Source organism: Loxodonta africana, chromosome 7 (assembly GCF_030014295.1).
Source record: "Loxodonta africana isolate mLoxAfr1 chromosome 7, mLoxAfr1.hap2, whole genome shotgun sequence".
Taxonomy (NCBI): domain Eukaryota; kingdom Metazoa; phylum Chordata; class Mammalia; order Proboscidea; family Elephantidae; genus Loxodonta; species Loxodonta africana.
The window spans coordinates 21,263,858-21,288,993 of NC_087348.1; the positions used below are offsets into that span (position 1 = coordinate 21,263,858).

General features: G+C 36.3%; 3 protein-coding genes and 1 pseudogene across 3 annotated transcripts; all 4 read right to left on the bottom strand.

The window, feature by feature from the left end:
• Positions 1-722: 722 nt before the first annotated feature.
• LOC100668503 (olfactory receptor 8K3-like) lies at positions 723-1,934 on the bottom strand. The gene has a single exon (XM_003422670.3). The coding sequence runs from the start codon at positions 1,668-1,670 to the stop codon at positions 723-725; it is 948 nt and encodes a 315-aa protein (XP_003422718.2). The 5' UTR covers positions 1,671-1,934.
• An 8,712-nt stretch (positions 1,935-10,646) lies between these two features.
• Positions 10,647-11,666, bottom strand: LOC135232033 (olfactory receptor 8K3-like). The gene has a single exon (XM_064289311.1). It carries the CDS (start codon positions 11,664-11,666, stop codon positions 10,647-10,649), a length of 1,020 nt encoding a protein of 339 aa, XP_064145381.1.
• Positions 11,667-19,735: 8,069 nt separating this feature from the next.
• Positions 19,736-20,839, bottom strand: LOC135232034 (olfactory receptor 8K3-like). Its single transcript, XM_064289312.1, has one exon. The coding sequence runs from the start codon at positions 20,681-20,683 to the stop codon at positions 19,736-19,738; it is 948 nt and encodes a 315-aa protein (XP_064145382.1). The 5' UTR covers positions 20,684-20,839.
• A 2,835-nt stretch (positions 20,840-23,674) lies between these two features.
• Positions 23,675-24,627, bottom strand: LOC100669064 (olfactory receptor 8K3-like; annotated as a pseudogene).
• Between the last annotated feature and the right edge of the window lie 509 nt (positions 24,628-25,136).

Genomic DNA, 25,136 nt, shown 5'->3' on the forward strand with positions numbered 1-25,136 from the left:
TCTGGAATGGGGGCATTTGAGCAAATTCAGATAACTGACTACTTGACATCATCACATACACTTAGACCCTTGCAATCAGCCCCAAATCTACTGCACCCGTAAGAAATCTATGACGGATAAAACACAAGGCAATGACTTACACAAACGTACACATACACAAACACAGATGCTGACACTGCAAATTTTATTCTACTACTTAAAAAAACACACCAGTATCATTGTAAATTCACTTTTGTATCTAGTGCTTTTCTCTACTCCCACTCAGCATACCCACTCTCTTTACCCGCTTTCATGATCCCCAACACAATCTACCATAAAATTTACTAAATTGTTATGTTTGTAAGGAGCCCTGGTTTTAAAAGCAATCAACTGCTAACTTAAAGGTTGGCAGTTCAAAACCACCAGTAGCTCCATGGGAGAAAGATATGGCAGTCATCTTCCATGGATATTTAAAGACTTGGAACCCTATGCAGTCACTATGATTTGGAATCAACTTGATAGCTGTGGGTTATTATGTTCGTGATCCATCTCCCCCCTTCAAAGAAGGTAAAGGTTTTTACTCCTTTGTTCATCAATGAATTTACAGTACTTAGAAGAGTGACTAGAACATTGAAGGCAATTTATAAATATATGATGTATATATTTGTGCTTGCTGTTCCCTATGGAGGAACACAGATGCAGTTTAAAGCTCATGCTGTAACTTATGGGAGCCATGTAGTACATCAAACTGTAGAAAATGTATTGCGAATTTTTTTCCATGTCCTATATAGGGCATTTATTACAACTTTGTTCCTCAAGCTATAGATCAAGGGATTCAATAAGGGGACTAGCAAGGTGTAAATTATGGAAGCCACTTTATCAGTGTCAAAGGAATGACTGGACTTGGGCTGCACGTACATAAAGATTAAAGTCCCATAGAACACTACCACCACTGTCAGGTGGGATCCACAGGTGGAGAAGGCCTTGTGCCTGCCTTCAGCTGACTTCATCCTGAGAATGGCTACAAGAATGAGTAGGTAAGAAATAAGAACTATTAGGAAGGATGAAATCAAATCAAAAGCTGGTAAGTTGAGAATGATCAATTCAATTTCATGTGTCTTTGAGCAGAGCAAAGATAATAAGGGGAGGCTGTCACAGTAGAAATGCCTGATGACATTGTCATGACAGAAGGATAATTTAAAAATTTTTATGGTGACCAGAAGAGAAACAATAGTGCTGTAGAGGTAGGGGATTGACACCAGCACCTGACACACCCTTTGTGACATGATGACTGTGTAGAGAAGAGGGTTACAGATGGCCACACAGCGGTCATAAGACATTGCTGACAGAATGAAAATTTCACTAACAATGAACACAAGAAAGAAAGATAGCTGTATAGCACAAAAATAATAGGAGATTGTATTTTTATCCACAACAAAATTGGCTAGCATTTTGGGTCCCACAGCTGTTGAGTAACCAAGATCAGTGATAGCCAGGTGTCTTAGAAAAAAGTACATAGGTGTTTGTAGCTTGGGATCTATCTTGGTGAGGATGATGATGCCCAGGTTGCCTACCACTGAGATCATGTAGACGGTGAGGAGCAGCCAGAACAATGGAGCCTGCAGCTCTGGGCGGTCTGTGATTCCCGTCAGAATGAATTCCTTCATGACTGTTAGATTGTGTTTGTCCATCTTGGTCTATCAGGAAACCTGTTCTGGATAGAGACATCAGCATTGTCAATAACTTTTATGCAGTATCATCTGTTAGATTTTTAGTATACAAAGTCAATATACTAAAAGAATAAGGTTAATCCAAGCTTTCCAGTATAGGTATTTGAAAGTAAACCCACCTCCAACAAATAAAGCATATATACATAGAGCGAGAGAAGGAGAGGAAAAGGGAGGGAGAGAAAGAGAGTGCTAAATGATTATCAGTTGGGGAAAATTTGCTCCTGAAAGAACATTTGTCAATGCCTGGGACTCTTTGGGTGTCACAACTAGAAGAAGGGTATTACTTGTATCTAATTTTTGGAGGACTGGGTTATAGCTAAATATTCTACTGTATACAGGGCGACTTCCCTCAGTAGAAAATTTTCCAGCCCAAAATGTCAATAGGGCCTGTGGAGAGCAGGCTCGCTGAAAACAAACGAAGACGTAAACAACATATGGAAAAAGGGGATAAAGAAGATGATGGAACTTAGAGGACATGAGGAAGTAAACAACATATGAAAAATGGAAATATGGAAGATGAGAGGACAAAAATAACCTTATCAACAGAAGACACTGGTACTCACTAAGTTGTAAACAAGAATTTATCAACACCAACCACACAGGCTCAAAGAGCTCCAATAAGGACAAAAGAAGGGACATTGAAACTCAACTTTGCTTGGAGTCATAATCAGAGCCAAATTGGTCATACATTGCGGACTGGGAAGCAGTGGGGCTGCAGCAACTTGCCCGGGCTTACTCCCAAGTCCTAGAGACGGTGCCTATCTCAGTCATATGTTGAGGACTTGGGTCCAGAAGGTCGGGAAGCAGTGGGCTGAAGCAGCTTGCCCAGGCTTACTCTCGACCTTCCTCCTAGTCTAAAACACGTTTCTTGCTGCTCTGCTATCTTGATCGTACCTTCAGGGTTGAGACTCAGTAGGCTAGGAAGCAGTGGGCTGCGGCAGCTAGCCTGAGCTTACTCTAAGTTCACTCCTGACCTGATACACGTTGCTTCGGGCATATGTTGAGAGCAAAGGGATAAAAAGACCTTGTGCTCAAAAGGTGTGATACTGATCCATGAGAGATTCTCAGGGATCAAGGCTGATTTCACATCTGAGCCATCGACGATGGCGTGGTCAAGAGTTGGCCTGGACCAGAAAACACAAGGCTCAACACTGCCCTCATTTGCCATAAGCTTGCTTGCTTTCCCTTCCCTTTCCCCTGGTGAATTGAGATCTCTGGGGTCTGGGGTAGCCAAGAACCTGTGTGCCTATAATATTAAAAACTAATAAAGACATTGTGGAAAGACACAAATCATTTGGAGTAGTCGTTGGGACCCCCTCCTAAGGACAAGGCCCGTGTTGAGAAACCCTGATATAGATAAACATATAAATATGTGTATAGATGCATGAAGCAAAAATGATAAAAGCTAAAAATTTTAGGTGTTATGTGTATTAATGGTTACTAAACTTTCTATTTGTCATTTGAGAATTATGTAATGACATTCACAAAATTATAATATATATGTTAATTATTTTATTAAAAAAACTAAAGCTCAAATGTGTATAAACATTCAATATTGCTTACTTCAAAGCATAGTCCTATGAAAGCCCTTTTGCCTCAGAAGGTGCAGACTGAAAAAACACACTTGACATCTACTGAATAGAAAACAACAGTGAAGAAATCAAATGACTTACTGCACTGGGCAAATCTGCTACAAAAGATAGATTTAAATGTGTTAAAAAGCAAAGATGTCATTTTGAGGACAAAAGCACACCTGGCAAACCATGATATTTTCAATTGCCTCATATGCATGCGAAAGCTGGACAGTGAATAAAAAAGACCAGAGAATTGATGCCCTTGATTTATGGTTTTGGTACAGAATATTGAATATACCATTAACTGCCAGAAGAATGAATAAACCCGTCTTGGAAGAAATACAACCAGTATGCTTCTTAGAAGCAAGGATGGTGAGAATTCAACTTACATACTTTGGACCTGTTATCAGGAAGGACATCATGCTTGGTAAAGTTGAGGGTAAGGGAAAAGGAGGAAGACCCTCAATGTGATGGATTGACACAGTGGCTGCAGCAAAGGACTCAAACATACCAATGATTGTGAGGCTGTCACAGGGCCAAGCAATTTTTTGTTTTGTTTTGCATAAGGTTACCACAAGTTGGAGTCAACTCAAGGACAGTTGACCACCACAACAACATTTTGAGACGGACTTTTTCACGTCACATGATTCTGTTGAGGTCCATCCAGGCTGTTGTGTGCACCGATAATTCAAAAACCCTGCTGAGCAGTTCTCTGACATACATCGGGTGGGTATGAGTCAGAATTGACTCCACGACAACTGGTTTTATTTTGTTTTTTATTCATATAATTATTTATATAAAGTAAAATTATTATTTTACCATAGAGTGATGTTTCAAAGATGCTTATGAGCATTTAGCCTCTGACATAAAGGAAGAATATTTGAAAAAGGGGAGGTCCTAGTCTCAAACACTATTAAAAGTAAAGTGCACAGGGAACTGAATCAGAAATCCTAATGTTTCTCAATGACTTTGCCAATGAATGAAGGTGGGTCCCTGCAAATGTCACTGAAACATTCTGGATATTGGTAAAATGTAGAAATAATCTACCTTCTTACCTGCAATGAAGCCTCTGTCTTGACTCTCCCAAGTGCTTCTTAACATGGCGTGGTGAGAACAATTTAAAGATTTTTTCCTCACCTTTGGAGATTTTCCCTGAGGAGATGCCAAGCAATTTGTTGATTGTCCCTGAAGCTTTGAAAGGGTGTCTGTTAATTATCCAGGAAAATTGGAATTCACCAGCGAGCAAGTTTTTCTTCATACAGTGTTTACGCATGTCTGTATCTATTTCACACAGTCTTACATTTTACTGTGTGTTAATTTTCTGTTTTTACCACACAGGGATCTGGATTAAAATATTGTATCTATAAAACAGAACTGTCAATATTCCTCATTTCTACAGTGGTCTCTTCAAAAGGATGATGAATGGAAGAAGTGCTTAAACACTTTTTTGTTCCATTTTTTTAAAAAAAGACTTAAATAGAATAAAAGTCATGCTTTGTGCATCTGTGAGGTATCACTTCCTCATTTGCTGTTGTTATTGTCACTGTTATTGCTGTTGTTCAGGATATTTTTTGATTGTTTGTTTTGTTTTGCTTTAGTTTTGACGTAAGGAACAGAAATGTTACCCTTGCTTCTCTTTTCATGATCAATTGTCATCATCCGTCTGTTGAGGTTTTTCACTTATGTGTTTTATTTTCCTTTATTATATTTCAGTATTCGCATGTTTTTCCATTCTGTCCAATCCTCATTCCAAAACATCTTTCTCACCTTCATATGTATTCCACTGTGCTTGACATATGCTTTACCATAACAATATACCCTTGTAGTGTGATATTTTGTGTGTGATGTTTTACTGTGAATTTATATTTATTGTACTAGAAATCCTTTTGTTGCATTTGTCATTGTAAATATTTGTAATGTATCCATTTGTTACCTTTCTTTTAATTTTTTTTTGCTTATTTGTCCTATGTAGCAGTGTGTGTGTGTGCGTGCATGTGTATATATATGTATATAAAATGACTATGATACAGCATTCAGTACATATGCGATATTATTACCTGGTAGTGCTCATGAGGAAACTCTGGTGGAGTAGTGGTTAAGAGCTATGGCTGTTAACCAAAAGGTCAGCAGTTCAGATCCACTAGGTGCTCTTTGGAAACCTTATGGGACATTTCTACTCTGTCTTACACGATCACTGTGAGTCTGAATCCCCTCGATGGCAATGGTTTAATGGGTATGTATGCATATGTATTCACTTGCCTATTCTTTAACGGAAAGGAGGCATGGTTGTGCAGTGTTCAAAACTCACTGCTAACCAAAAGGTTGTCAGTTTTTACTCCCCAGCCATTCCAGGGAGAAAAGATCTGGCCATCTGCATCCATCAAGATTATAGCCTAGACAGCCCTATGAGGCATTTCTACTCTGTTCTATAGGTCACTACAAGTCACAATCTACTCAAAAGCACCTCCTAAACCAAATTTATTTAATGGTAGATTCTTTTTGTTTTTTTGCCTCCAACAGAACATTTTCCGACTTTCTTGCTTTGGAAGTGTCTTCGGGAAAGACCAGTGGCTGGAGGAGAACATCATATTTAGTGAGGCAGAAGGCCAATGAGAATGAGGAAGCCCTTTATGAGATGGATTGACACAGTGGCTGCAACAATGGACTCAAACATGCCAATGATTGTGAGGATAGCACAGGGCCAGGTAACATTTTGTTCTGTTTTCCATAAGGTCGCTGTGAGTTGCAGTCAACTCAATGTCAGATAACGGCAACAACAACTTCTTGAGATAGATTTTTTTACTTCACATTGATTCTACTGAGGTCCATCCAATCTGTTGTGTGCATCAATAATTCGTTCCTTTTCACTGCTGAGTATTATTTCATGTATGGATTTACTATAGTTCGATTACTCATTCATCCATAGAAGGACATTTTGGGTTGTTACCAAGTTTTAGCTATTATAAATAGTATTTCTGTGAACATTTGTGAAAGAGTTTTTGGATGAACATAAATTTTTATCTCTCTGGGATAAATGTCTAAGTGTGGGTTGTTTTAATTTTGACAAAGTCCAATTTTTTACTCTTCTTCCATATATTTGCGTGCACCAGTAATTCCATAGTTTTTATAATTGAATAATATTCAGTCTTTGGATATACTACAGTTTATTGTTCATTCTCAACTATATGAACATTTGGGTTGGTTCTAGTTTTTGAGTATTACAAATAAAGTTGTTATGGACATTTGTATGCATATCATTATAAGAAAAAATGCTGTTGTTTCTCTTGAGTATATATGAGAAAAATGGCTAAATAATATGGTAAAACCAAGTTCAGCTTTTTAAGACTCTGATGTTTAAAAAAATTATTTTTAAAGTATTTACAGAGTTTTAATTTTCCACTAGCAACATATGAGAGTTCTGGTTCCTTCACATACTTACCAACTATCTGATATTCTAATAGATGTGTAGAGTTGTGTCATTAATGTTTTCACTTGAAATTTATCAGTGATCATTGAATTCAACGTTTTTATGTGCTTATTTGCCAACTGTATATGTTCCGTGGGTAAATTGTTGTTTGTTTTTATGGCCATGTTTGTGGACTGTTTCATTTCTTTTCTTTCCTTCTTTTTTTTCTGTTTTTTGATTTTTGAGACCTCTGCATATATCATGGGAACAAACCATTATGAGATACGTTCTTTGAAAATATTATCTCCCAGAATATAACTTGTTTTTGCACAACAGTCTTTTTGAAGAGCAGAAGTTTTAATGTTTGATGTGGCTAAACTTTTTTATGGATTTTGCTTTTGGTGTTAGGTCTATGAAATCCCCAAATAAATCTATAGGGTCAACGAAGGCCCACTTAAAATCCAAACAGGTTTTTTTTTTTTGTTTTAATAAGCTGAAAGTATATTCATAAAAATACATTAAATTACCTTTTTAGCTCTATAAATGTAATGTAGGCACTATTCGATTTTTTACATAAAAAAATCAGGCCTCCTATCATTAAGAAAAGTTTCTCTTCTTCCTTTCCAATCTGGATGCTTTCTACTTATTTATTTATTTTTTTATTGCCTTATTGTGTTGCCTAGAATATCCACTAAAATATCGAACATATGTGGTAAGAGTGGATTTACTTGTTTTGTTCATGGTCTTCCTGAGAATGTATTCAATCTTTCATACCATGTGTGATGGTAGCTGTAGGTTGTTCATGGGTGCCCTCTATTAGTTTGATAATGTTCCATTTTAATACCAGTTTACTCTAAGTTCTATCACAACTATTGGAACCTTTAAATGTTCCTCTGTATCTATTCATATGCTATTATCTTTCATTTACAATTTCTTATAATGTTTAATGTCAGTAATTTATTTTTTTAACGTAGAACTACATGCATTCCTGGAACACACCTAATTTGGTGTGTTATTGTCTTCACATCATCAGATTCAATTTCATAAATTTTTCTTTGGATTTTACACGTATGTATTCTGTTATTTTCTCTTCTTTTAATGTTTTGTTCTGAGTTTGATATGACAGTTAAAGGTATCCTCGTATACAAAATGCAAATATACCCTTTTCTTCAGTTTTGGTGGAAGATTTTGTATAGAATAGGCTACTTCTTTTTTCCCTAAACACTTAATAGAATTTCCAGTCAAATCACTTGGACCTGATTGAGGATGCAGAGCACTTTAAATGAGATTTCCATTTCAATACTCTCTTTATTAGTGACTCTTTTTTTTTTTTTCTCATGCATTTTCTAGTCTCTACATACATGGACTATATCATACCCCTCCTTGTATGGTGCTAAATTAAAACCTAGATTGCATCTTTTTTTTTTTAGACAACCTTAGTGTATTTAAATTTTAATTTTGCTTTTTTATTACAAATGTTTTGTTAATAATAAAGGAATAAAAATAAGAAAATATGTATGGAAAATTAGCAGGGAATATGGGGCAACTATGTCTAGAAAAAAACACATAGCTGCTGTCAGATGGATCCTGGCTAAAAGCAAAGAATACCAGAAATATGTTTACCTGTTTTTTATTGATTATACAAAGGCATTCGACCATGTGAATCATAACAAATTATTGACAACATTGAGAATAATGGGAATTCCAGAACACTTTATTGTGCTTATGAGGAACCTGTATCTAGATCAAAAGGCAATCGTTAGAACAGAACAAGGGGATAATGTGTGGTCTAAAGTCGGGTAAGGTGTGCATCAGGTTTGTATCTTTCACCATACCTATATAATCTGTATGCTAAGAAATTATCCCAGAACCTGGACTTTATGAAGAATGCAAAATCAGGTTCAGAAGAAGACTTATTAACAACCTGTGTTATGCAGATGACCCACAACCTTGCTTGCTGAGAGTGAAGAGGACTTGAAGCACTTACTGATGAAAATCAAAGACCATAACCTCATTATAGATTACACCTCAACTTAAAGGAAATAAAAATCCTCACAACTGGACCAATAGACAACATCATGATAAACGGAGAAAATATTGAAGTTGTCAAAGATTTCATTTTACTTGGATCCACATTCAACACCCATGGGAGCAGCCGTCAAGAAATCAAAAGACAAGTTGCATTGGGAAAATTAGCTGCAAAATACCTCACTAAAGTGTTGAAAAGTGAAGATGTTACCTTGAAGACTAAGGTGCCTTGACCCAAGGCTTGGTGTTTTCAGTTGCCTCATATGCATGTTAAAGCTGGATGATGAATAAGACCAAAGAATTGATGGCTTTGAATTGTGGTGTTGTCAAAGAGTATTGACTATACCATGGACTGCCAAAAGAACAAATATATCTCTGAAGAATACAACCACAATGCTCCTTAGAAGCAAGAAGGGCGAGATTACATCTCATATACTTTGGACCTGTTATCGGGACAGGTCAGTTCGGGGAGAAAGATGTCATGCTTGGTACAGTAGAGGGTCAGCAAGAAAGAGGAAGACCCTCAAGGAGATGAATTGACAACAGTGGCTGCAACAATGGGCTCAAGCATAACAACTATTGTGAGGATGGCACAGTACCTGGCAGTGTTTCCTTCTGTTGTACATAGGGTCACTATGAGTCAAAACCAACTCGACAGCACCTAACAACAATAACATGTGCAGAAACAATGGTAAATATATAAAATACTACAAATCACACCTTACTCACTGGAAGCACAGCATAGTTCAAACCATGGGATTATCTTCTTTTGCTTCTTCCAAGTAGAATAATCAAAACAACGAAATCAAACCATAAATCACTCAAAATATAGTGCACACTCATATTACCCAAATGTGAGAGAGCTGGCTAAAAAAAAAAAAAACACAAGGCAAACGACCTAAGTCATCATACCATAGACTTCTTAAGCAAGGATACCTTAAACAGTTAGATAATGTCTTCTAAATAAGAGTAACTATTGTTTTCTAGAGAGATAAGGATAAAAATCTATGGGACAAAAGCATGCAATTAGGAAGCAGTATCAGTCTGGGAGAGAAAAAATGAAAAAAAACTGGAAACTTCTGTGGCTGACTTCAATAAATTTATCTTAACTGGTATATCTAATGATACAGACAAAATGGGCTGATTTAGAAAAAACCAGATACTGATCTGGTCTTGTCAAATATAACTATATTTTGTTACTGTTTATATTACTGTTATAATAATAATAAAAATAATAACAAAGTAAACAGACTCTAAGGGCTCATATATGAAAGTAAAGGCACTGATGATGAAAGAGATGAATTTCAAAGTTTAGAAAGTGAACATTTGAGCAAATTCAGATGACTGAGTACTTCAGATCGTCCCACCATACTGAGTCTTCTTCCAATTATAATTAGCCACCCCGAGGCAGAGAATGAGCGCAAAACAGAAGATATGCAGGCACGAACACACATGCATGTGCACACACACATGCATACACATGTACACACATACAAACACAGGAATACACTCACACGCACATATACGCAAGCATGCACATACATAGATGCACACACATATGCACACACATACACGTATACATGCCAAACACACACATACACATACGCACACATACACTTTCTACAATTTTTTTTTTCTTCTAAATGAGGAAAACAACAGGTACTTGGAATTCTTCCTATTTACTACTGTTTCCCTGTCCCACTGAACATATATATTTACCCTTATTGGTTTTTTTTTAAATCACCACCTAACAACTTCTAATATCCTATACAATTTCTTAATTATTATGCTTATAATGCATCTCTCCTGTTTAAGGAAGACAACATTTTTTATAGTTCTATTTCTTAATCTATTTACAGCTTTTAGTAGAGGTTGTAGTAGGAGGCAACATGGAAATATATGTTGAACTTATCCGTACTTTTGTGCTTGCTATCCCCTCTGGAGGCACACAGAAAACAGTTTAAAGCCCATAATGTAATTTATATGAATCATATGGTATAGCAAACTTTGAGTAAATATATTACATAATTGTCCCAAAGTCCTATGTAAGGCATACTTTACATCTTTATTCCTCAAACTATAGATCAAGGGATTCAACATGGGGATAATCAGTGTGTAAAATATGGAAGCCATTTTATCAGTGTCAAAGGAGGAACTGGACTTGGGCTGCATGTATATAAAGATTAAAGTCCCAAAGAACACTACCACCACTGTCAGGTGGGATCCACAGGTGGAGAAGGCATTGTGCCTGCCCTCAGCTGACTTCATCTTGAAAATGGCTGCAAGGATGAGCAGGTAAGAAACAAGAACTATTAGGAAGGATGAAATTAAATCAAAAACTGCTAAGATGAGAATGATCAATTTGATTTCATGTGTGTTTGAGCAGAGCAAAGACAACAAGGGGAGAGCATCACAGTAGAAATGCCTGATGACATTGTAGCCACAGAAGGATAAATTAAAAATCTTTATGGTGAGGAGAAGGGAAACAAATGTGCCGTAGAGATAGGGAATCACCACCAGCACACAACATATCCTTTGTGACATGATGACTGTGTAGAGCAGAGGGTTACAGATGGCCACATAGCGGTCATACGACATTGCTGACAGAATAAATAGTTCACTAGTCATGAACAATATAAAGATAGCTAGCTGTATAGCACAAAAATAATAGGAGATTGTATTTTCATGCACAACAAAATTTCCCAACATTTTGGGCCCCACAGCTGTTGAGTAACCAAGATCAGTGATAGCCAGGTGTCTGAGAAAAAAGTACATGGGTGTTTGAAGACTAGAGTCCATCTTGGTGAGGATGATTATGCCCAAGTTGCCCACCACTGAAATCATGTATATGATGAGGAACAGTCCAAACAATGGAGGCTGCAGCTCTGGGTGGTCTGTGACTCCCGTCAGAATGAATTCATTCAGCACTGTTAGATTGTGTTTGTCCATCTAGGTCTATCAGGAAACTTATTTTGGATAGAGACATCAGCATTGTTAATAATAGATTTAACATAGTCTTATCTGGTGGATTTTTAGTATACAAATACAGTATGAATAATATAAATCCAATCTTTACCTATTAGGATATTTGAATATATACCCAACTCCCACAAATTTTACACACACACACATTATACATTAATGGATAGGTTGATAGATGAAACAGAAACAGATCAACTGTTAAACTATTGGGTGTTAGATACATGGGTATTTAGTAGACTCTTCTTAAAACTTTTTTCTTTTTCATATACCTAAAAAAATATGTGAAAATATTTGAACACTTTACTTCAAAACTTTATCTTACACAAACTCATGATTGTAGTTGGTTCAGAAAGGAACAATCAAGATAGTAGATGAGTTTTAGACAGATATATAATTGATCACAAAGGGGATTATTTGTCTTTATAGATGAAAATATTCCTTTATATGTTTTATTCTGTGCTATACCTCCATTTGTAAGATATACAAAGTGGTATTTTGGGCAAATAACATAAGTTATATGAACCTGTTTATCCCCACCTGAAAAATCATATTCCAACACTTTCTTGCAGGATTCTTATGAAGGATACATGAGAATTAAATGCTTCAATGTGTCTTTGTTACCTGAAAATAACTCTAAAATTGTGTGTGTTTAGAATAGTTTATCTATCTGACTATCTATCCATCCTTCCACCCATCCGCCCATCCATTGATCCATCCATTTATCTGTCTGTCTGTATATCTATCTATCATGTATTTGTCTATCATCATCATCATCTTTTTTTTAGGTGTTGACAGTAATTACTCGGAATGATTTTTTGCTGTTGTTAATTGTTTTGATCTTTAAGATATTTATAGGTAAGTTCTTCTGGACTGTGACTTAAGTTCTTTGTCACCATTTTCACAGTGATTAGGTTCATTATGGTTCCATCTTTGTAAGTGACCCCAGCCCCACATTTCCATAACACCTGTTCTATGACTGAAGTGTCTAAAAGTGCCATTCTTTAGATGTCTTTCTTTGTTAGCCTACTTAAAATAATTTTTCCACCAATTGAGCATTTGTATTATAACTGACACATTCTAAGACTTTTGTAACATATCAGATATATGGAGTTTTCTGATGGAGACACCTAGGATATATGAGGAAATCTGAACAAATAGTGAAACATTGATGTCATAAACTCTACCTTGTAAAAAAAAAATTCTCTACTTTTTATCAAGGAAAAAAAGTTAAAAAATCACCATATGGCACAATAGCATAGGAGAAAAAGAAAATATACTGGTGGTGACATATATGTGAATTATTGGAAGTTATTTAATATCTGTCTGAACATGAAGCAACTTCCATTTAACATTAGAACTTCTATGTGCCATACGATATCACAAATCAATTTAATTATAATCTCAAAAAAATGTAACTGAATTTACCACGGACATTTTAAAAATATAAGAGTAGCCCTATAGATTAAGATAACAGAATTGTTGGTTTAAAATTTTGTGATGATCACTTCTTCCTAACTATGTATGTGTGTCTATCTACCTACATATCTGTCCATCATCCATCTCTATCGTCTATCATCTATCTATCTATCTATCATCTATCTATCATCTCTCTCTCTCTCTCTATCATCTATCATCTATCTGTGTATCCATCTACCTATCATCTATCTTTCTATCTAACTTGCATATATGTACTCCTGAACACTATAAGCAGAGCAGTCTCTGAGTAAACTACTAGCAAACAAATGCAGACATTAAAAGTCATAGCATTAAATTATAAAAGTGAATACATGAAGTCCACATTTATCTCATATAAAACTTATCAGGGATAATGATGGAAAGCAGACAGAACTGAATCAAAATTCTTAATATTTTGCTGTGGCTTTGACATTGATTAAAATGGGGTCCTAAAAACTGTCACCAAAACATTCTAGATATGAGTAAAACATGGCACTGCATAAAAAATTATGCCTTTTACCTGTAATGAATCTGTTTTGACATGCTGTGTGCTTCTTAACATGGCATAGAGAAAACAATTTATAGCTTTCTCTCAGCCCTTGAGGATCTCCCTGAGGAAATATCAAACAATGTGTTCATTATGTCTGAAGCCCTAGAAAGCTTAAGAAAACATCTAGGGTGTCTGTTAATTTTCTAAACTATTTGTATTCACCAAGGAGTAGGTTGCTTTTAGATACATTTATTAATTTAACTCAGTTAACTTTCAGATTGTCCTACCCAGGGACCTTGATTAAAAAAAGTTACCTTTGGTACAAGCCAGTCAATATTTCCCTATTTCAACAATGTTCTCAAGTGAAATAAAATTAGTACATTTCATATATATGTTATGTATGTTTTTTCCATTATATTTCTGTTATTTTTTTTTTTTAATTTGGAGACAGGTATTAGCTGCTTCACTCCTCTTTTCATTGCAAATTATCTGTTTAAGGCTCCACTCTTATTTTACTTTATTAAGATATTCAATTTTATTAGCATGACATATAATGAGAAGAAAGAGTGGCAAATATCTACTTATAATTAGAACATGAAGTGCATTAAGTATGAATCTCTGAGAAATGAAAATTGTAAAAAATGAAACATAAAACAGAAAGACGGATATCCTAGGTTCATTGAGCTGAAATGGACTGGTATAGTCCATTTTGACTTGGACAATCTTATGGTCTACTACACCAGGAATGAAAAATTGAAGAGGAATGGCATCACACTCATTCTCAAAAAAGAAAATTTCAAGATTCATCCTGAAGTACAATGCTCTCAGTGATAGGATATATCCATACTCCAACAAGGGAGACCAGTTAATATGACCATTATTCAAATTTACCCACCAAGCGCTAATGCCAAAGATAAAGAAATTAAAGATTCTACCAACTTATGAAGTATGAAAATAATCAAAATTGCAATCAAGATGTATTGATAATTATTGGTTATTAGAATGTGAAAGTTGGAAACAAAAAAGGATTGATAGTTGGAAAATAGGGCCTTGGTGTTAGAAACAATGTCAAGCATCGCATGTTCGAATATCGTAAAACCAACAAATTCTTCATTATAAATAACTTTTTTGAACAACAGAAATGAGGCTATACACGTGGAACTCCCCAGATGGAAAATACCGGAATCAAATCAACTGTATCTGTGATAATAGACAACGAAGAAGCTCAATATCATCAGTCAGAGCAAGGGCAGGAGCCAAGTGCAGGAGAGACCAACAATTACTCATATACAAGTTCAAGATGAAGCTGAAGAAAATTAGAGCAAAACATGAACTTGAGTACATCCAGCCTGAATTTAGAGACCATCTCAGGAATATATTTGACACACTGAACACCAATGACCAAAGTTTAGACAAATATGGAATGGCTTCAAGGACATCATACATGAACAAAGCAAAAGGTCATTAAAAAAAAATACAAAAGAAAAAAAAAAGGAGTTCAGAGGAGGCTCTGAAAATTGCACTTGAATGTAGAGTAGCTAAAGCAAATGGAAGAAATAATGAAGTTAAAAACTGAAGTTTTCAAAGGTTGGATTTAGAAGACAAATAAATTATTATAATGAAACGTGCCAAGACCTGGAGTTGGAAAACCAAAAAGAAAGAACGCATCAACACATCTCAAAATGAAAGAACTGAAGAAAAAATTCAGGCCATGTAAGTATTATTTATATCTCAATAAAAGGCTTTAAAAAACAAATGTAACAAGAAAAAGCCAATTTATCTGACTTCTAGATGTGAACTAAGAGATTTATCCATGTACAAAGGACTTTAAATGTGTAGAATCCCTGCTTACTCCAGTAGGTATTAAATGTCTTTATGGGTAAAAAAAAAAAAAAGAAACAAAGAAAATTTAATGACTTTGTAAAAAATAAAGCCTTGAAAGTATCTTCATATTTTCTTTATCAATTATTTTTAAAATAAGTTAACAAGGAGGCAGAACTAAGATGGCAGAATAGACAGACGTTTCCGGCGAGCCCTCTTTACAAAAAAGACTCCCCCCAAAAAGTGAAATGAGTATATTTATGACAAGCTAGGAGCCCTGAGCATCAAAGGCAAGCTTAGAAAATGAACTGAGAGGCAGGGAGATGAAGAGACAGTTCAGAAGCAGAGAGGAGTTACCAGACCTGAATTGCGAGGAGCGCTCAGGCACCATTCCTGGGATTGGTGGCGGCAAGCTGGTACTAGCTTTTGGCTGCAGTTTCCTCAGGGAGAAGCACCCAGCCACACAGCCTACTCACAACTCTGGAACCAGAGAAGAATGGCGCTCTTGGCAAAAGGTAAGCACTTGAGTATATTTTAACACACCCCAGCCCCCTCCCAAGCTGGCTTCAGATGCTGACTTCCCCGGGCCTGAGATAGGCCCTGTTGTGTGCCTAGTGCCATCCTCCTGGCCTTTGAGAAGGAATAATTTGCAATTGGGTGAAAAGATACCTTGCCAGCTCTGCTAACCAGGAGAGCTCACGACAGGAGCGGCTATGTCCAGGCATAAACAGTCTGTGGACTTTGAGCACCTTCCCCCTCTGCATGGGCCTGTATGGGCCTACTTCAGGAGAATTAGCCCTTGTTGGCAGAATCCAACCATTTCAGCTGTGCAGCAGAGAGGTGGGTGTTTGATATTTGACATCTAAGAGCTTCCCACCACAGAAATCATCAGATCAAAAGGAATAACATACAATTCAGGGATATCCTTCAACCCAAAGGGGGGAAAAAAAAAAAGTGTAATCCTCAACAAAATTCTAGCCAATAGAATTCAACAACATGTCCAAAAAATAATTCACCATCACCGAGCGAGATTCATACCAGGTGTGCAGGGATGGTTCAACATTAGAAAAACAACTAATGTGATCCATCATATATATAAAAGACAAGAATCACATGATTTTATCAATTGATGCAGAAAAGGCATTTGACAAAGTTTAACACTCACTCATGATAAAAACTCTCAGCAAAATAGGAACAGAAGGAAAATTCCTCAACATAATAAAGGGCATTTATACAAAGCCAACAGCCAACATCATCCTAAATGGAGAGAGCCTGAAAGCATTCCACCTGAGATCAGGAACCAGACAAGGATGCCCTTTATCACCACTCTTATTCAACATTGTGCTGGAAGTCCTAGCCAGAGCAATTAGGTTAGATAAAGAAATAAAGGGCATCCAGATTGGCAAGAAAGAAGTAAAAGTATCCCTATTTGTAGATGACATGACCTTATACACAGAAAACTCTAAGGAATCCTCCAGAAAACTACTGAAACTAATAGAAGAGTTCAGCAGAGTATCGAGATACAAGATAAACATACAAAAATCAGTTGGATTCCTCTCCATCAACAAAAAGAACATTGAAGAGGAATTTTACTTTGAAGCTTATGAGGGATATAGGTCTGTAATTTTCTTTAAATGAATCACAGATTATTTCATATTCTAACTGTAATAATGTTTAACTTGTATACTCCAGCTCCTCAGCTAGTGTTTTCTTTTTTTTCTCTCTCTTTCTCTGTCTCATTTTCAGGAGCTCCTTCAATGAAAAACTATATAGGTGGATGTTTACATCAAATATGGCAATACTCAATATATTGCACATTTTCAGCTGGTTCTTTTACATCTTAGTCTACATGAATGGCAAAGCCTACAAGACCATGGTGCTCAACTGTCACAATTGCTTATGGATCTTCTACCTCTCTGCACTGTATCATTTGGAAATGCTTTTCTCATGCATGCAATGAAACACTTAATAAGGAAAAGGATCACCCAAAATTAGCTCAAGAAAGCGGGTTTAATTTATTAAAAAAAAAAAAAAAAGTCCAGTAGCAGGGCCTGATGGCTCTCATTTGTTCAGTAGTTTAGCAACATCAAAGTTAATAAGTTTACAAACCTCTCGTGTTTAAATTTTACTCCAAAAAAAAAAAAAAAAAAATTGAAGCTTATGCTGCAATAAAGTCCAGGAAGCAGAAGATGATGGGGAATAAGTCTTCTCCTTACGGACCTCCCTTTTTAATGAAGTAACATCAATCTTGAAAAGCCCCCAGCAGACTTCTACAAATCATTACTAATAGTGATTTAGCTTTTTCTCCCTCTCTCTCTTTTTTTTTTTTTTATTCTACTTCTATCTTAATTTTTAAAAGGTGACTAAACTTCTCAAGGCAGAAAGCCACAAATACAGCTGCTAAGCAAAAGTTCAGCATTTTGAATGTGCCAGACTCTCCTCAGAATCTATGGGGCAGCTCTACTCTATCTTATGGGTCACTATGAGTCAGAATCCACTGGACAGTAACAGGGTTTTGTTTTGTTTAGTGCTCATGACCATTACAGCCTTCTAAGTGCTTCAACATTTTAGAACTATTTATGCTCACATGACAATATAGCATGCACATTTTTAAAATTCCAATGGAATATTTTTATTCACGTTTCATTGGCTACACAGGGAATTTTATTTCATGATCATGGACCAAGAAAATAATGTAGACTTTTGAAGTTTCAGTAAAATCCTAGAAATTTTAAAATAATAACAATAAAAAAAAGTGGAAAAATTCGAGGAGTAATGTGCTCCAGCTTTGTCCATTAGACTAAATACCTGTATCCTTACCACATAAAAGATCTTACTTAAATTAGAAATACAACATGATGCAAACCATAGGACTATCTCATTTTGTCTCTCACAAGTAGGGTAGATAAAAGTCAATGAAAATAAAATGCATAATAAATATTGACCAAAGTTTAGGAAAGCCAAACCAATGAAAGAGAGGTAATAAACTTAACTCACCGTAGAATACCCTGTTACCCAAGGAAATATGCAGAAAGTAATTGAAAAAACATTTTAAAAAGTTGTTGATATAGATAAGAAAGGACAGCCCATTAAACAAAAAAGATAATTATTAACTAAGAACAACCAGTGGGGAACGGACTCCAAACTGGGGATCTTCTATGGTTGGCCTCAAGAAATTTATCTTAATTGGTGTATATTCTGACCTAGACAAAAACAAGTCAGATGCAGAGTTGAACCTTTGAATTGGTAAATTGCAAGGTATGTTGCGTTAACAGATTTATATGTGAAAGTAAAGGCATTAATGAGTAAAGAGTGGAGCTCCAAGGTCTGCATTAGGGGCATTTGATTAAATTTATACAACTGAATACTTTAAATCATCATGTACTCCGAGACTCCTTGCCACCTGGCCCTGATCTAATTTAGCCCTCAGAAGACTATGAAGACGAAAACAGAAGGCAAGGGCTTACCAACACACACACATACATAACCACAAATGCTGACACAGCAAATTTTATTCTAATGTTAAAAAAAAAAAAAAATCATTGTAACTCCACTTCTGTACCTAGTACCTTTTCCCATTCCAACTCAGCATATCCACTCTCCTTGCCTGATTTCATGGTTCCCAACACATTCTTCTGGAGCCCTGGTGCTGTCACGGTTAAGAGCTCGGCTGCTTACCAAAAGGTCAGCAATTCAAACCCACCACCCACTCCTTGGAAACCCTATGGGGCAGTTCTACTCTGTCTTATAGGGTCACTGTGAGTCATAATTGACTCAGGGACAATGGGTTTGCTATTTTTTTAACACATTATCAAAAAAACAAACAAACAAAAAAAAATGCACTGCTGTTGAGTTGATTCCGACTCATAGCAACACTACAGGACAGAGTAGAATGGCCCCCTAGGGTTTCCAAGGCTGTAAATCTTTAGGGAAGCACATTACCACAACTTTTTCCCAAGGAGAGATGGGTGGTTTGAACCACTGACCTTTCAGTTAGCAGTCAAGCACTTTAACCACTGAGCCACCAGGGCACCAACACATTCTACTGTACTATAAATTGTTCTTAATTATTGTTTGTGACCCATCACTCTCCTTCAATGAAGGCAACGGTTTGTACTCTTTTGTTCATCAGTGCACTTTGAAGAGTGACTGGCACATAGAAGGCAATTTATAAATGTGTTTTGAATATATTTGTGCCCGCTATTCCCTATGGAGGCACACAGACAAGGTTTGAAGCCCATGATGTAATTTATAGTAACCACATGATCCATCAAAGTACAGAACAGATATTACATATTTTTTTCCATATTTTATGTAGGGCATATTTTATGTCTTTGTTCCTCAAGCTATAAATCAAGGGATTCAACATGGAAATAACCAGAGTGCAAAATATGAAAGCCACTTTATCAGAGTCAAAGGAATGACTGGCCTTGGGCTGCATGTATATAAAGATTAAAGTCCCATAGAACACAACCACCACGGTCAGGTGGGATCCACAGGTGGAGAAGGCCTTGTGCCTGCCCTCAGCTGAGTTCATCCTGAGAATGGCTAAAAAAACATGTAGGTAAGCTACAAGAACTATTAGGAGGGATGAAATCAAATCAAAAGTTGATAAGATGAGAATAATCAGTTCAATTTCATGTGTGTTTGAGCAGACCAAAGAGAACAAGGGGGGAATGTCACAGTAGAAATGACTGATGACATTGTAGCCACAGAAGGATAAACTAAAAATCTTTATGCTGATGAGAAAAGAAACAAATGTGCTGTAGAGATAGGTGATTGCTAACAGCACCCAACATGCCCTTTGTGACATGATGACTGTGTAGAGCAGAGGGTTACAGATGGCCACATAGCGGTCGTAAGACATTGCTGACAGAATGAAAAGCTCACTAGTTATGAACACAATAAAGAAAGCTAGCTGTGTAGCACAAAAATAATAGGAGAGAGTGTTCTCGTTCACAATAAAATTGACTAACATTTTGGGTCCCACAGCTGTTGAGTAACCAAGATCAGTGATAGCCAGGTGTCTGAGGAAAAAGTACATGGGAGTTTGTAGCTTGGAGTCAATCTTGGTGAGGATGATGATGCCCACGTTGCCCACCACTGAGATCATGTAAACGATGAGGAACAGCCCGAACAATGGCGCCTGCAGCTCTGGGCGGTCTGTGATTCCCGTCAGAATGAATTCGTTCAGCAGTGTTAGATTGTGTTTGTCCATCTAGGTCTACCAGAAAACCTGTTCTGGGTAGAGACATCAGCATTGTCAATAGCTTTTATGTAGTAGCATCTGGTGGATTTTTAGCACACAAAGGCAATATGCTAAATGAATAAGATAATTTCAAACCCTCCAATACAGTTATTTGAAATTAATCCCACCTCCCACAAATAAAGTATAGGCACATGAAGATAGAGAGAGAGAGAAGGAAAGAGGGAAAGAAAAAGAAATCTAACTTGTTATCAGCTGGATAAAATTTGCTCCCCAAAGAACATTTATCAATCATGAGACATTTTGTATGTCACAACTAGGAGAAGGGTACTACTCGTATCTAATGGGAACCTGGGATGTTACTAAAGTTTCTGCTACATGCAGGGTAACTCCACACGATAAGAAAATTTCTGATCCAAAATGTCACTACAGCAGAAGTTGAGAAACCCTGATATAAACATAGAGATAGAGATAGACACAGATAAGGACATAGCTGTAAGTGTAGGTGAACATGTATATGTAGACATGGGTGGCTAACCAAAAGTTTGGCTGTTCGAAGCCACCAGCCAATCCTTAAAAACCTTGTGAGACAGTTCTAATCTTTTCTATAGGGTTGTTATGAGTCAGAATCTACTCGATACCAATGGGGGGTGGGTGAGGGGAGGGACATATATATTATGGACACAAACCATTTATGAGATATACTATTGGAAAATATTATCTCCCAGAATATGACTTGTTTTTATACAAGTGTCTTTTGAAGAGCAGAAGTTTAATATTTCCTGTTGTCAAACTTTTTATGAATTTTGTTTTTGGTGTTATAGCTATGAAATCTCCAAATGTATCTATAGAATCAATGAAAGCCTACTTAAAATCCAAAAAAACTGTTGCTTTTTTAAAAATAAAATTATAAGCTGAGAATAAATTCACAAATAAATGCTAGGTTAATTTTTTAGTTCTATGACTGTACTGTAGGCTCTATTAGATTTTTTACATGAAAAATCATGTCATCTATCAATAATTAAAGTTATCCTCCTTCTTTTCCAATCTGGATGCTTTCTATTCATTTATTTAATTCTTTATTGCCTTATTGTGTGGCCTAGAACAGCCACTAAATGTGGAATAGATTTGGTGAGAGTAGATTTACTTGTTTTGATCCTGGCCTTACTGGGAATATATTCAGTCTTTCAAACCATGTGTGATGGTAGCTGTAGGTTGTTCACGGGTGCCCTGTATCAGCTTGAGGAAGCTCCATTTTAATACTAGATTGGTTAAGGTTTTATCACAATTATTGGTACTTTTAAAATGCTTCTCTACATCTACTGTATGGCTTTCTTGGCATTTTTATTTGTAATTATGCTGAGTGTCAATAATTGATTTTTTAATGCAAAACTATCCACACATTTCTGAAGCATGCCTGTTTGGTGTACTATTGTCTTTACATATTACCAGACTCAGTTTCTTAATTTTTACTTTAGATTTTTCACATATGTGCTCTGCTGTTTTCTTTTAATGCCTTTGTCCACCTTTGATATCAGAGTAAAGCTATCATCATATAAAAAAAAAAAAATGCAAAATACCCCTCTCTTCAATTTTGTAGAAGAGTTTGTGTACAATTGGTTAATTCTTTTTCCCTAAAAACTTATCAGAATTTCCCAATCCAGCCACTTGGAATGATTGGGAATGGGGTGTGTTTTAAATTTCCATTTTGATATCCTGTCTTTATAAATGATGTTTTTTTCTCATGTGTTTTCTAGTCTCTACATACATGGAAATGTATCATAACCTACGTAGTAGGGTCCTAACCTCAAACCCAGATTGGATTATGCAGGAAAATTAGGAGGGAATATGGAGCAACTATGTCCAGAAATCATGGCAAATATATAAAATGCTACATATTACACCTCTCTCACTAGAAACACAGCATAGCCCAACCATGGGTTACCTCCTTATGCTTCTTCCAAGCAGAGTAATCGAAATGATCAATTCAAACAACAGATACTGATCGAACTAAAGTTCACACTCATATTCATCAAGTTTAAGAAAATCCAGCCAAACAAAAAGAAGGCAACAAACCTAACTCTTCCTACAATAGATCTCTTATGCCAGGGCACATAAACAATTAGAAAATGACTTCTAAACAAGAGTAATTGTTCTTTTCTAGAGAGATATGGATAACAATCTCTGAGACAAAAGCATGGAAATAGGAAGCAATATTAATCGGGGACAGAAAAAATGAAAAAACCTGGGAACTTCTGTGGCTGACCTCAGAAATTTACCTTAACAGGTATACCCACTGACACAGATCAAATGGGCTAACTTAGTGAAAACCAGATACCGAGCTGATCTCATTGAATCTAAGTTTATTTTTTTACTGTTTATACTAATATTACAGTATAGTAATAGTAGAAATAAAAACAAAGTAAACAGACTCTAAGGGCTCAAATATGAAAGTAGAGGCAGGGTTTAGAAAGTGGTCATTTGAGCGAATTCAAATGACTGAGTACTTTAAATCAACTCACCACACTGAGCCTTCTTGTAATCAGAATTAGCTACCCAGGGCAGAAGGTCAGCAATAAAACAGAAAGTTTGTGAAAGTGCTCACGTGGGCACGAGCACATACACACTTTCTCCTTTTTTTTTTTTTTCTACTAGGTGAGGAAAACAGCATGTACTTGGAAATCTTCCTGTGTCTATTACAGTTTCACTATTCCACTGAAGATATTCAATTTTCTTTTTTTAAAATCTAACACCCCCATCACATTCTAATATACTATCAACTTTCTTAATTATTATGCTTATAATGCATCGCTCCTGCTCCAGGAAGGCAAAGGTTTGTACTGTTTCATTTATTAATCTACTTACAGCTCTTAATAGAGTGACAGGTAGAAGGCGATCTAGAAATATGTGTTGAACTTATCTGTGTGTTTTGTGCTTGCTATTCCCTCTGGAGGCACTCAGAAAAAAGTTTAAAACCCAAATGCAAATTACATGAATCATATGTTAGAGTGAACTTTGACAAAATATATTGCATAATCGTCCTAAAGCCCTATGTAAGGCATAGTTTACATCTCTATTCCTCAAACTGTAGATCAAGGGATTCAACATGGGGATCACCAGGGTGTAAAATATGGAAGCCACTTTATCAGTGTCAAAGGAATGACTGGACTTGGGCTTCAGATACATAAAGATTAAAGTCCCAAAGAACACTACCACCACAGTCAGGTGGGATGCACAGGTGGAGAAGGCTTTGTGCCTGCCCTCAGCTGAGTTCAGTCTGAGAATGGATACAATTATGAGTATGTAAGAAACAAGAACTATTAGAAGAGATGAAATCAAACCAAAAACAGATAAGATGAAAATGACCAATTTGATCTCATGCGTGTCTGAGCAGAGCAAAGATAACAAGGGGAGACTGTCACAGTAGAAATGCCTGATGACATTGTGGCCGCAGAAGGATAAATTAAAAATCTTTATGGTGACCAGAAGAGAAAAAAATGTGCTGTAGAGATAAGGGATTACCACCAGCACAGAACACACCCCTCGTGACATGATGATGGTGTAGCACAAAGGGTTACAGATGGCCACATAGCGGTCGTAGGACATTGCTGCCAGAATAAACAATTCAGTAGTTATGAATATAATAAAGAAAACTTGCTGTATAGCACAAAATAATATGAGATTGTATTTTCATCTACAACAAAATTTGCCAGCATTTTGGGTCCCACGACTGTTGAATAACCAAAATCAGTGATAGCCAGGTGTCTGAGAAAAAAGTACTTGGGAGTTTGTAGCCTGGGGTCCATCTTGGTGAGGATGATGATGCCCAAGTTGCCCACTGCTGAGATCATGTAGATGATGAGGAACAGCCCAAACAATGGTGTCTGCAGCTCTGGGTGGTCTGTGATTCCCGTCAGAATGAACTCATTCAGCACTGTTAGATTGTGTTTATCCATCTAGGTCTATCAGGAAACCTGTTCTGAATGGAGACATCAGCATCATCAATAGCTTTTATGCAATATCGCCTGGTCTGTTTTTAGTATACAAAACCAGCATGAATAGTATAAATCCAAACATTCCATTTTAGGATATTTGAATACATATCCAACTGACACAAATTTTACACACACATACACGTATTAGGTAGATTGATGGATACATTGGTAGATAAATAATGAAATAAAAATGAATAATATGTTAAATCTTTAGGCATTAGGTACATGGATATTTATTACACTATTCTTAAAACTTTTATCTTTTCACATACCTAAAAAATACGAAGGTACATTTTGAACCCTGTCCTTCAAAACTTTCACTATCTTATGAGAACTCATATATATATAGATGGTCCAGGATGGAACAATCAACAAAATAGACACATTTTCAATAGATACATAATTGATCACAGTGGAAATTATTTGTCTTTATAAGAGAAAACATGCCTAGAGATATATGTACATAGATC